The sequence below is a fragment of the Macaca fascicularis genome, chromosome 9 (genome assembly GCF_037993035.2).
Source record: "Macaca fascicularis isolate 582-1 chromosome 9, T2T-MFA8v1.1".
NCBI lineage: Eukaryota > Metazoa > Chordata > Mammalia > Primates > Cercopithecidae > Macaca > Macaca fascicularis.
Genome location: NC_088383.1, coordinates 128,461,657 through 128,474,793, shown reverse-complemented (window position 1 = coordinate 128,474,793; position 13,137 = coordinate 128,461,657). Strand labels below are relative to the sequence as shown.

General features: G+C 55.4%; 1 protein-coding gene across 10 annotated transcripts in view; it reads right to left on the bottom strand.

Moving 5' to 3' along the window:
- Positions 1-695: 695 nt before the first annotated feature.
- Positions 696-13,137, bottom strand: part of GRK5 (G protein-coupled receptor kinase 5) — a 252,869-nt gene continuing 240,427 nt past the window's right edge. For 5 of the 10 annotated variants that reach the window (XM_074002890.1, XM_005566565.5, XM_005566567.5 and 2 more), the window contains 4 exons: positions 12,165-12,302; positions 7,680-7,817; positions 7,209-7,340; positions 4,841-5,502 (listed from right to left, as the gene is read on the bottom strand). In XM_074002890.1, the coding sequence (XP_073858991.1) occupies positions 5,404-5,502; positions 7,209-7,340; positions 7,680-7,817; positions 12,165-12,302 (507 nt within the window). In that variant the 3' untranslated portion in view covers positions 4,841-5,403. Of the gene's footprint in view, positions 873-4,840; positions 5,675-7,208; positions 7,341-7,679; positions 7,818-12,164; positions 12,303-13,137 lie in introns of those variants that run through there. The other 5 variants (XM_074002891.1, XM_045361629.3, XM_074002889.1 and 2 more) reach the window with 2 other exon arrangements.

Genomic DNA, 13,137 nt, shown 5'->3' with positions numbered 1-13,137 from the left:
CGAGGCTCAGAGTGGCCTGTTTACGGTGATATCATCAGTAGGGTGTCGGCTGAGTCCAAGCCCTGCTCATTCTATTTATTGTTGTTTTTTTAAATTTTTACCTTTATTTTAAATATAAACATCTCAGAGTAAGCCCTGTTCATTCTAACAGCTAAGGCGAGCAGGTGGAGGGAGACAGAAGAGGTCTTGGGTCCCAGATTGGGAATCCCCGTTCCGAAGTGCGAGGGCCGCTGTGCCTCACTGGCTGCTCCATGTTCCAGCATGTGCCTGGCACGGTGAAGCCTGGACAGCCAGAATGGCCCCCTCCACAGAGCCTGCCTCTTCTGCATAAAACCGGGCAGGGGGGACCTACAAATGCGCCGTTTGGTGTCATGGTGCTGGCACTGACTTGAGCCCTTGTCGCCCAGCTCCTCCTCGGTGCCAAGTGGCCGGAGCACTTCTAGAACCATTTGCTGGGCTTGAGATCAGAAGCCAATGGCTTGGTAAGAATTCAGGTTTTCTTGGGCCCTGCCCACTGGAGCTGGGCCATCTGTGGGTAGTTCAGGGGGTGGTCAGTGTGGGGTCCGGGTTTGGGTGGGTTCCACTGTCAACCTTAGGAAAGGGTTAACCCAAAGGCCACAGGTATCTTGGGGACAGCTGTCGTATGCAGAAGAAACAGAACAAGAGCTCAGCAGCAGGAGAGAGACGCCATGCTATTTCAATTAAGGAATTTATTTCTCTTAAAAACAACAAGAGTGGTTCCATCTAGATCCAGCGGCACTGTGACACGGTAGACGGAACACACAGAGTTAGAGCAGTGGGAGAATGGAAGCCGCTGCCTTCAGGAGTGACTGCCACCATGGAAGTTTCCATTCATTAATGTCCAAATCTCCCTGAAAAAAAATTAGAAAGTTTTGGATGCTAGAAGGATTATTATTATTTAACAACACCAACAGCCACTAAACTCTTCTAATTGAGAACACTTGCTTAGAGACTGTTACAAAAATGACTTCTTGATGGACTGGGGAAAGACGTCTAGATTCCACTTCGGGGGAAGTGTCTTTCTCTGCCAGGGAGAGCTGGCTTTTCAAATGTTTTCAATCACTGTCTCCGGCACAAGCCTTTATGTTTAGGCCAGGTGAGACACCCCCGGCCTGTGCAGGGTCTGACTTGCACACGCTGAGCTTCAACAGCTGGGTGGTGGGTGGGGAGGGCAGGTGCAGAAGGGGTCTCTGGGAGAGGAGGCTTTGCGATCGTGGTCTACTGTGATCAGGAAGATGGAAGCTCTCTGTGTTCATAATTCACACAGCGATGTCACTTCCAAATGCACAAAGACTTCGTACTCACTATCTTTCCACAGCCAGGGCTAAAAAGTTCGAAGATCCCATCTCAGAGTGTCGGGTTATGAAAACAGGAGACCACCTCTTGGAAATACAGGTATTCAGAAGGATGTGCATGCACACCAGGGGACCCCAGAGGACAGCTGAGTGTCACTCAGGCGTTTCCTCTTCTTCTCAGAGATTGCTGATTATCCAGGAAGCCACCGTCCCCTTTGGCAAGGCCTGGGATGCCAGGCTCAAGGAGGTGGCAGTGCCCCCTCCGTTTTGAGGGCAGCAGCTCAGTGGGGAAGTCGATGGGTAGCTGGAACTGACAACCGAGGCTTTGGGGAAAGGACAGGGTGTGGAGGAAGAGGAGGGATTTCTACAGTGGGGCCAGGCTCCTAGGAGAGACATGGAGATTTCCCGGTTTCAGGAAGGGAAGGCCTTGGTATCCCCAGGGGCTCACCTGGGCTCTGATCCTACTATGCTGTCAATGCAAAGGCTGTGTGTGTCCCCAGGACTTCCCACCACTATTTGTCTCGGCAGCTGCTTGCCGAGGTGTGTACGACCCAGGCTGCACAGCTGTGTCTGTGGGGCAGGCCAGGCCTCCCTGCTCCCGCCCCTCCGAGCAATGCCTTTCAGGAAGCCTCCTGTGGCTGCGCAGGACACAGCAACAGCGGGCAGTCCTGGAGCCCTGGGTTCCTGGCCAAGGAAGAGGCGAGAATGGGTTGCTGTGGGGTGCGAGTGCATCCTCCGCAAGGCAGGGACCGGGTCTTCTTGCTATTCTAGGTGGTATTCTGGGTGCCCCCAAGGGACTCAATAAACACTTGTAGGTCATCATGGTGACCATGGCAGAGGCTGCCTCCGTCCACCAGGGACAGCAGCTCATCCCCTGAAATGCAGATGCAGAGACGCTTCTAAGAGACCCCATGTCTCACCTCAAAGGCACAAAGTCAGTGAACATCTGGTGAAAACGATGTCATGCCTGGAGCAAGAAAGGCTCTTCGGTGAAGAGCTCAAATGCATTCAAGAGAGTTAAATCCATTCACTGTCCAAATATACCTTATCCGGGACAGGTGGATAGGCGGAAGATGTTTGCTTTTAATTTTAAAATACCTTTTTAAAAAATGACCGCTATAGGCCAGGGACAGTGGCTCATGCCTATAATCTCAGCACTTTGGGAGGTTGAGGCAGGAGGATAGCTTGGGTCCAGGAGTTCGAGGCCAGTCTGGGTAACATGGTAAGACCCCCATCTCTACAAAAAAATTTAAAAAATTAGCTGAGTATGGTGGTGCACGCCTATGGTCCCCGCTACCTGGGAGGCTGAGGCAGGAGGACAGCTTGGGCCCAGGAGTTCAAGGCTGCAGTGAGCCAGGATCATGCCACTGCACTTCAGCCTAGGCAACACAATGAGATCTTGTCTCAAAAAAAAAAAAAAAAAAAAAAAAAACTGGCTATAGAAAACAAGGTTGGAGGAGGGGAAGGGACAGGACTGGGGACTCAGTAGGGAGAAGGCACTGGTCTAAAGACTTCCTTTCTCTTGCCACAAAGCAATGCATGAGCCAGAAGGAACAGGAGGCTTTAACAGGCCAAGTGACTCTGCCCCCATCTCCCCTGGGCACTCAGGGAGGGCTGGTGGTGAACATGATGGAAGACTGAAGTTATCATAGAACCTATGCACAGGCCTGGTGATAGTACCACCAGAGCTGTCGTGACCTAGAAACATGGCAGCCACACTTCTGTCATCTTTCTTGCTTGTTGGGGATTCTCTACTGCAAACGGGCAGGGCACTGGTTTTCAGGAATAAAAAGAGGCTGCTTTCCAACACCAAGAATCCATTTGGTAAGGACTGAGCTGCTATGAACTGGGCAAAAGGAACCAACCTCCTGGATGGGTGGCTGGGGTGGTGGCTTGGGCTGGTGACCGTCCTAGGACAACGGTCCTTCTTTTCATTGATAAAGGAAGTTCAGCAAGAGCTTAAGGATCTTAAAATACCATTCAAAGAGCTTTTCACTTCCTTGGAAAACTTGAATATGGCTGTATTTGTTTTGTATTCAGCCCAAGAAAGGTAATGGAAGGAGCCTCATAAAACAAGAGCTGGTCTTGAACAAAAAAAATACTGCTACATTAAAAAGAAGAATTAGCTAATTCTTCTCCCCCATTTCTTTGTAAAAGGACCTCAAAATGATCAGTCCTAAAGGCCAGGACTCTTTCAGAGGCACGCCCCAGGACCCAGGGGTAGAGTCCGGGGGGAAGGCCTCATGGCTGGTGTGCTCACGACTGTCCTCCCCACGACTCATGCTCCAATGCTGCCTGTGTCACCCAGAGAAATGTGTTTGGGATGATCACCCCCAAAGCCCTGCTGACGGCCACAGCAGGGGTGCTCACACTGCAGGGGTGCTCACACTGCAGGGGTGCTCACACTCCAGGGTCATCAGAGTGATCTGATGAGCTTTTACATGATGCAGGTTCCTAGGCCCCACTCCCAGGCACTCCCATTCTGTGGTTTGGGGTGGAGCCTGTGAGTCCGCACTTTGACAGGAGGTGCAGGTGCAGCTAGGGCAGGGTCCACATGGTGAGAGACCCTGGCAGCTGCTGGGTGGCAGAGTCAGATACCAGGGACTCAGCCAGGCAGGGGACAGTGAGATCAAATGTTCACCCTGCCCTGGACGGGAGGTGGGAGCAGACTGGCCCCTGGTCACTTCATGGAGGCAGTAGGAGGTGGCCAGCTGCTCCCTGGGGATGGACAGCCCTGCTACAAGGGTCTGGGGGCTGCCTTCAGAGTCCCCTGGGCTGGCAAAGCCACCAAGTCCTCTGGGAGCTCCCGCCTGAAACTTTGAAGTGTCCGATAGATCTTGCCTCTGCCCCACCTTCCTGGGTGACTTTGTCTTGAGCTCTCTGGTGGCCCGGTCTCTCCTTGGGCCTCTTGTTTGCCCGGAGAGACTGCCCCATCCGTGCCACAGGGGCCAGCACATTGGTGGGGCTGTGAAGGTCTCGAAACCCTGTGAACGCTTCAGGGACACGCCGGGTCCCTGGGCCAGCCTCCCTCCCCACTACAGACTCAGCGGTGCTCCGTTAGGATGAGCGCACGGACTCACCTCCCGGTGCTCCCACGGGCCCCGAGGCTTTGGGACACTTGGGGTTTCCTGACGAATCTTTACGATCCTATGCTTCTGTTAAAAATAGAACAAAAATCTCCCAATGCAAACCTCTTGAAAACAACTGGCTTTAGCAGTCAGGACCCACTTAGGAGGAAAGAGGCCCATCGCCCCCCGGGCTGTAAATATCTGGATCTGCGCACCAGCCGCTTCCTGGAGGAAGAACAGACAGAGGTGGGTGCAATGCTGGCTCGGCGTGCCCCTCGAGGAGAAGGGCTCAGCCCAGACGACTCCGAGGGCCCCAGGAGAGGACATTCTGGCTGGGAGGGAGAAGTCCCACATGTGTCTGGAACATTTAATTCAGATCATTCCAAGCCGACAGAAGGGTGATACCAATGTGAGGAAACGGCTCCAGGGATAGATGTGGGTAAATACAAGCAATCCTTTAAAGGTGAAGTGTGAATCACTTTCTACATTTAATAAAGACATTTTCTCATTTGAGGCTCTGGAAGTTGTGAGTCACATTTTTTTTTTTTTTTTTTTTGTAAACCCCTCCCCGCTAAAATGCCTTGGAACACATGGGTTAACAGTGGCTGCACAGAAAATATACACCCTCAATCTCACTTTCTTTAAATACAAATATACAAAATGTAAACTGAGACAGTAGAGAAATTTACAAAACTTTTCTTTAAAAATCATAAAGACAAAATTCAGTTCTAGTTATGACGCTATTAAAATACGTGCAAGTTGTCGTATCCAATTGGATTTCTATTGCAATGTTCACCAAAGACAAATCCAATCCACCCCGGCTGGGGCCGCCTCGGAAAACAGACCTGAGTGGAAATTTCTTTGAGAAACCTCGAGGTTCTACGTCGACGGGATGGACGGCCTCCTTCCCCGGCTCCTGGGGGGCTCCCCTGGCAGCCCCACCAGAGCAGAAGCTCCAGTACTTCCGCTTCTAAGGAGAAGGTCTGGGCTGGTTCCACTGTGGACTTCCAGAGCCGAAACTAGCTGCTTCCGGTGGAGTTCGAGCTGACGTGGTTTGAGTTTATGTGGTGGTTAAAATTGGTCTTGGAGCTGGGCGAACTCTTGGAATTGTTCTGATGCTGGGGTTGGGGTTGGGGGAGACGGGATGGAGAGAACAGCAGTCAGTCCTGGGAGCCCTGGCCATGGGTCAGGGGCTGCCTCCACCAGCTCTAACCCTTGCTTTTCATGGCCTTTGGAAGTCTCCCCTCAGAGCCAGGTGCAAGGGCCGCCCCTGGAGGCACAGGGCTTTATCTGGTAAATGGGAAGAGCCAAGGAATTAACAGAACCTCCAATCAGGGTGGAGGCGGCCCCCCCATAATATCCACCTTGGTTACGCCTGCAGGCCCAGGGTTACACTGCCTGGGCTGGAATTCTCAGTCTGCCCTCCCTCGCAGAGTGGCCTTGGGCATGCAATTCCATTCCCAGTTTCCTCTCCTGTAACAGGCGAGAAGAGCAGCTTCCGCAAAGGGTGGCTGGGAGGATACAATGGGGCCTCGTATGCAAACGGCTCTACGAGGACCCACCTGGGAAAGATGGGCGGTCGTTCCCATTCCTCGGGCCCTCCCTCTGCATCCCGTGTGTGCTGGGCCCTCCATGTTGCAGAGGGGAGGAGGAGGGAGGCAAGGAACGTTTGCTTCACAGGTGCTGGTGCCCGCGCCGTGCTAAGGGCCGCCACCCATGGCTCTAGGCAGCAGGCATTTCTATCCTGATGTTTCAGGCAGGCAAACTGAGGCGGGAGAGGTTCCATAAGTTTCCACATAACCAAGAAGTGTCAGGGCTGGGTTTGAACCCGGGTCTGTGAGACTACATGGTAATTTCTCTTTCTAGGACCCAGGGTGTTCTTAGCGCGCCCGGCCATGAGGGGAGGGAGAGGTCATTCTTTCTGGAACTTCCATTTTACTTGATGGAAGCACTGAAGTGTTGTATTTTTATATTATCACTGGCCTAGTGTGTCTATCCTGGAGCTGGCTCTTTGGCGGGAGGAGGAAGGAGCAGAACTAGGTGGGGGAACCTCCCAGGCTCCAGGATGGGCACACTGGGCCACAGCTTCCTCCAGGGCCAGGCCAAGATGGGGTGTATGGTGGCCCACTTCATGGTGTGGGGTGAGGTGGGGGCCCTTCCCCGGCATTTCCTCCACTGGCTCACATTAGCCCTTACCCAGGGCCAGGCTCTGACTGTCATTTCCCAAGAGCCCTGTCTCCTCTGGCTGCCAGCTAGAGGGCACAGCACTGGATGGGAGCCATCTCAGGAGCCAGAAGGTTCTGCAGGGTCAGCTTCTACCCCCAGTTCTCCCTGAGCTTATGATGTTCAGTCTTTACATGACTGAGGCTTCATAGGGACCAGAGAGGGCAGCGGTTCTCAACCAGGGGTGACTGTGCCCCCAAGGACATTCAGCAGTGTCTGGCGCTTTTACGGGCTGTCATGACTGGGGAATGGGGTGTTGCTGCATCTGGTGGCTGGAGGCCAAGCTTGCCGTCTCAAATCTTGTGATGCACACAACAGCCCCGTGACAAGGAATTAACTGGCCCCAGGTGCCAATAGTGTCAAGGTGGAGAAACCCAGAGGGAGGGTGAATTTGGGCTGGCTCTGCCCTTCTGCCGTGGGGATCCCATCAGCTGCAGTGGGTGTTAGGGGCCTCAGACATATCAGTTACCCTTCCAGGCTGCTACTGCCCCAGACTCCCGAGTCCTCAGAGGGTCTCTCCTGGGGGTCTGCTGGTTTCCCATGGAAGCGAGCCAGGGGTCTTGGGGCTGATGCCAGGACTCGCCAGGCACAGGTGTCTCACCTGACGCTTGAAGATTCTCTGGAGCAGCCCTTTCTTTGGCGGTTCCGGAGGGTGATTTCTGTTCAGATCTGGCGAGAGGGTACCATCAGGTCCAAACACGTTCAGCTCCTTAAAGCATTCTGTTTCTATCATCTGGAGGGGCCGTGAGAAAAAGACACAGGCCGTCACCTGGGGTGGTCAGGAAGCCCAGCAGCAGAGCCACTGGGGCTGACCCCTCCCCTGGCCTCACCTGCCCCTGAGCCACACCCTTCCAAGTCTCGGGGGCTGGGGTGAGCCTCCCCCTCAATGACTGGCCCGTGGTGGCCACAGCTCCCTGCCTGGCCACTGACAGCTTTCATGTGCTGCCTTCATGGAGAAAACAGAAACCACGCGCTCATCCTCCTGCCGCCAAACTCATATTCCTGACACCTCCCTCCCCCCATCAGTCCCTCCCTCCCAACCAGCGCCAAGCAAGTGGCCTGCCCCGCTCACCTCGTTTTGCCATGGGATGGACACAGAACCCGTGGAGAACTTGGAGTAGAAGTCGTCATCTGTGTGGTCCAGATTGACACCCTTCACAGTGGAGAACTGCTCGATGTCCAGCACGTCCTTACAGTACACAGCGCGGGGCTGCCAGGGGCACAGGGCTGGTCACACATGTGTCCTGCCTGCGGCTCCAGTGGCCCCAAGCCCAGGCCTTGGGGTTTTAATGGGGGAGCAGAGGGGAGTCTTCCCAGGACCCACCCCCAGAACTCTGCGGGTGGTGGCTGGAGGGCGTGTGGCTCAGGGGCAGGTGAGGCCAGGGGAGGGGTTGGCCCCAGTGGCTTGGCTGGGCTTCCTGTCCACCTCGGATGACGGCCTGTGGTTTTGTTTTGCGCGACCCCTCCAGGTGGGAGTGCGGCCCTCTCTCAGATCCATGAAGGGGACCCTGGCTGGGGTGACACAAGAGCTGGGGCACCTGGGTGCCCAGTCCAGGGCTCCTTTTGCCATCACTCCCTTACCAGTACAGGACAGACGTGGGCTGGAGTCCCAGCAGTGGGGCTTATGAACTGTGGGGAAGTCTCATATCCCCCGAGGCCTGTGTCCTATTTCCTTACCGGCAAAATGGGGGCAACAAGGTACCTCGCTGGGGCTGCTGTCAGTGCTGGCCACCGAGCCTGGCGCCCGTAACTGGGAGCTGGTATTATTATTGTACCAGGGCATATCTTTTACCTTACTCATCCCTCAGCTGTGCACTGGGGGCCTGATCTATGCCAGGGCAGAGATGAACCTGGGTGGACCTTGCCCTCTAAGAGTTCAAGGTTGGTGCGGGGAGGCTTCCCAGAGGCTCTGGAGATGAGGCCTTTACAAAGACGGCCCCAGGTGCAGTGCCAAGGGATCCCCAGACCTGGTGACACGTCTGTCGCTGGAGGGTAGAGGCTACCTCCTGCTCACAGTCTCCTGACATTTGGCTAATTCGAAGGTTGTGAATCAGTGCACCGGCTCAGTGAGGGCTCCGCCATGCCAGGAAGGTTCTAGCAATGGTCTCAGGGCTCGGCACTTTCTGGGACTCTCCCCTCCGGTCTGCTCTGGTCTCCAGCTCAAGGCTCGAGGCCATGCTGTCCCCAGCAGAGCAAACCATGGGCCCAAGTGCATGTGGGCGGAAGCAGGGGTGGGGGCATGGGTGTCCGGGTGCAGAGCTGCGACCCTTCTCTAGTGCCCAAAGCCCGGGGTGCACGCCACCGTGGAACTCAGCGGACTTTTAGCTGGAAGCAATACCACATCATTCACGCGGCCAGCACAGAATGAAAATGCAGGGCCCATGTTCCACATTTAAAATTTTAAGATGGCAACAGAGGGCACTGAGCCAGGTGTGGGGCCCAGGGTGCCCTAGGGGGTGCCCAGGTCAAGCTCACGAAACTGGCCTTGGGTGGCTTGCAGAGGAATGTTAAGAAATGAGTGTATTTTAAAAATCTGTAATGGAACAGGAAGTTATCTGGCACACCCAAATCCCTCTTTCATGGCTATTATTTCCTTGGAAAGGTTTCCTTTTAAAATACGTTTTTTATTTTTAAAAAGTGTCAACGGAAGTGAAAAAGATGATGTCACTCAGCGCTTGTGGTTTAGGAACGTGGCAGCAGCCCTGACAGTGGTGTGGGGACAACTGTGGAGGCTGGCGGGGACGACCATTGGGGGCTGGTGGGGACGACCATCGGGGGCTGGCGGGGACGACCGTGGGGGGCTGGCGGGGACGACCATCGGGGGCTGGTGGGGACAACCGTGGGGGGCTGGCGTGCAGCCTGGGGAGGGCCAGAGGGGAAAAGGCAAAGTCCCCAGCTGACAGCGACTTCGCACTCCAGGGCCTGCAGCCTTTGCTCGCCTGAGGCCTCAGATGCCAGGAACAGAGGCCCTGGGCCAGAGGGTACACATTGGGGGGAGGAGGGCACTGGCGGGCTGCTCTGTGCGCCTTGTCAGGCTGTGCGCCTTGCGGGGCTCTGCTACCTCATCCTCCTAATGCCCTGATTCGAGGTGGCCAGCGTCACTCCCAGGGTGACCAACTGTCCCTGTGTCCCGAGGACACAGGACTTTCAGTGCTAAAAGCAGGACAGTCCCAGGCAAAGCAGGACAGTCAGTCGCCCTGATCCTCAGGGCCGCCTCCTTCCACACGCTGCTTCTGGGGCGCAGAGCACTCTTCTCCAGCCGTGCCTGGGTGCACGCACGGAGGCCTCGCTACTCTCCAATCTTCCTTAAGGCTGACTGTTCTCTTGTGACTCATATTTCTACTTGTATTTAAGGGGTTTTGCTGACAACCCTCCTCGTCTTCAGACTGGAAGCTCCATGAAGGAAACAACCAACCGTTTTGTGCGCCATGGGATCTCCCTTGGGGCCTGGCATGGGACCTGGAGTGTGCTGGAAGGTAGAGAAATAGTTCCAATGCCATGACTCATCTCAGCCCATCACCATAGCAACAGGTAGCCCAGAGGCCACAAGGACGGCCACCCGGGTTCCAAACTTTGCCACACCCCCAATCTGGGTGCCCACATCCTCTCCAATTTCGGACATCAGCCCAGTGGCACAACCATGATGTTCATGCAGTCATGCTATGTGGTTTCCTGGAATACCAAGGAGTGGCCACTCCCAAAGCCCTCGACACCGAAAACAAACAACAAATAAACGACACACTCCCTGCACGTAGTGCTTCTCACAATAGTGACTCTCAACCCCGGCTGCACGCTCGAATCAGCTGGGGAGGTTTCAAAACTCCCGAAGCCGAAGTCTTACCCCAGCCTCCCTGGGGGCTGGGTCCAAGGCGAGTGTTGCTCATGCTCCCCCGCGGTTCCCCAGGCAGCCAGGGTCGAGAGCAATGCTGTGATTACCATTCTCCCCCTGCCTGCTCAAGCTCATCTGGAGATTGAGTTTGCCGCATTCAGTGACTTTCACTTTTTTTTTTTTTTTTTGAGATGGAGTCTCGCTCTATCGCCCAGGCTGGAGTGCAGTGGCGCAATCTCAGCTCACTACAACCTCTGCCTCCTGGGTTCAAGCGATTCTCCTGCCTCAGCCTCCCGAGTAGCTGGGATTATATGTGCATGCCACCATACCCGGTTAATTTTCGTATTTTAGTAGAGATGGGGTTTCACCATGTTGGTCAGGCTGGTCTCGAACTCCTAACCTCAGGTGATCCGACTGCCTCAACCTTCCCAAGTGCTGGGATTACAGGCATGAGCCACCGTGCCTTGCCCTACTCTTTACATTCTCAGTGGCCCCCGTGTTTCTCCAAAAAGCATTCCCTGATTACCCATCACACTGATGCCATCCCTGGCCGGACAGGGGCTGTGGTATGGTTGCCATGGATACTGATCTGCACCCAGCAGCTTCCCAAGCCCGCTGCTGTCCCACAGGACCAGGGGAACCCCACCTACAGGGGGTGCCAGAGTTCCAAGGACGGTCCCCACCTGTCTCCACTCAGGGTGGTACTGGTAAGTGATAACCACTGGTTCTGGGGGAGGGGGATGCAGAGGCCCTGATTTGTACCGTTTGCAAATTGCTGCTGTGCAGATGCTACCACTGGGATCTACTGTAAGCTGCCGACGCAAAGCCACTGGACACAGAATTGGGAAGAGATGTGCATATGAGCTCTCCGGAGACGCGGTAATTTGCCTGCAGCACACCACTGCTCCCACGGCCTCCACAGCCCCGGCCCAGCCCCCACCGCTGGCAAGGGGTCATCTGTGGCAGCGTGGCAGGAGCTGAGACACAGGCCTTCCTGGCTTCTGACTCCCTGACTTTACACAGAGCAGGCCCCGAATTCACAGCTCGTATCCCACACAGATCACCCAGCCTCTGCCTGGTCTGCCTCTCTTGGGCCTCTGATCCAGCTGAGAGCTCACGATTTATTGACTGTGCAGGGGACTTTCAAGGACAATTCTACCTCAGCTGGAATCTTGCCTCACACACCAACTGGTGGCCCTGGGGACCTCCTGGGAAGACATGACTCCCTATAATGTAAGCTGCTGGGGGAGGGGCCTCTTTTGTTCCTGCCTGGCCCAGAACCTGGCGTCTGCAGTAGGTGCTCAATGCATGCACGCTGGTCAAGCTGAACTGAACGTGGTGGCCCTCAATGCTCTTGGAAGCATTCCCCATTCAGTTCTCATTTCACCCTCAAATCTCCCAGGCAGGTGGGAGGCGTGAGTGTTACTGGCTTCACTGGTCAGGGAGGAAACTAATGCTTAGATGGAATCTGTCCAGGACTCCCAGACCCGGGAAAGTGCCCAAGTCTTTGGAAGCCAGCGTGGGCTCCCTGGCCCATGCCTCCTCTGCACTGCCTGGCGTGAAGTTCATCTGCAGCTGAGGCAAGGAGTGGCTGGGAGGGGACTCTTTGGTCCCCACAAAGACACGATGTGCCCCACACTCTGCACCAGCTCACTGTGAAGCAGCACTGCGGGGCAGCCCTGGGTACCCTGCAAAGGGAGCTGCTGGGGGCTGGGGGGTGCTACTCACGTCTGGAACGAAGGGAGGATCCAACATCCCGGCTTCTAAGCGCTTGAAGTTCATGTTCCTGAAGAAGGGGTGTCTCTTGACGTCTGCAGCCCCCTCCTCCTGGCAGCCCAGCCTCTGCTTTGCATCTTTGGTGAGCAGCTGAAACAGAGAGAGCCCCATGAAGCCACTGGGCCTCTCCTCCTGCCTGAACCTCCTGCCTCCACAGTGTCTGTGCCACCCAAGACATGCTGCCCCATCCTGCAAAGGTCTCGCTTCAGGGCTGCCTCTGAGTCTTGGCATGCATCTGTGCTCACACCTTCACAGCCTGGCTAGATGCCTGATGGACCAGGGGAGCAGGAATCTTGTGTTTCTCCCAAGGCCACAGACCTCGTTCCTGGGTTATGGTGGGCACTCAATGGGTGTCGAGTCAATGTCACCTCTTCTGTGTAGGGTAAGCAACAAAAGGCAAGGACTGCATCGATAGCTCTCTTTTGTTCACGTACTCGGCTAATTTGCAGACTCGCACCTCCTGGGTGCAAGCCCCTTCCTGACAGAGAAGACACTGCCGAGGGACTTGGCCTCTAGGAGTGCTCAGACTCATGGGGGGCTAATCATGCTCAGAGGACACATCAAGGTGATACAGATCAGCACCCCGGGGCCAGGAGGCACGACTGGCTGCCAGCTGGAGGTCAGGGAGCTGCATGGGGAAGGGGTATTTGAGTTGAGTCTTGTAGGACAAATAGGCTTTCAAGGTGTGGGTGTGGGGAGGGGTACACAGGTAGAGGGAACTGCACCAGCAAAGCAGAGTGGCAGGGCGTGCAGGGTGTGTCTGGGGAATATCCAAAACACGTTTGACTTAGCAGGAGGAGGGTGCAGACGTCGGCCAGGGGCTGGTGGGGGGAGATGATGGAGGATCAGAGATCCGCCGGGGGAGGGGCTGGTGGGGGGAGATGATGGAGGATCAGAGATGGGTCAGGGGGAGGGGCTGGTCGGG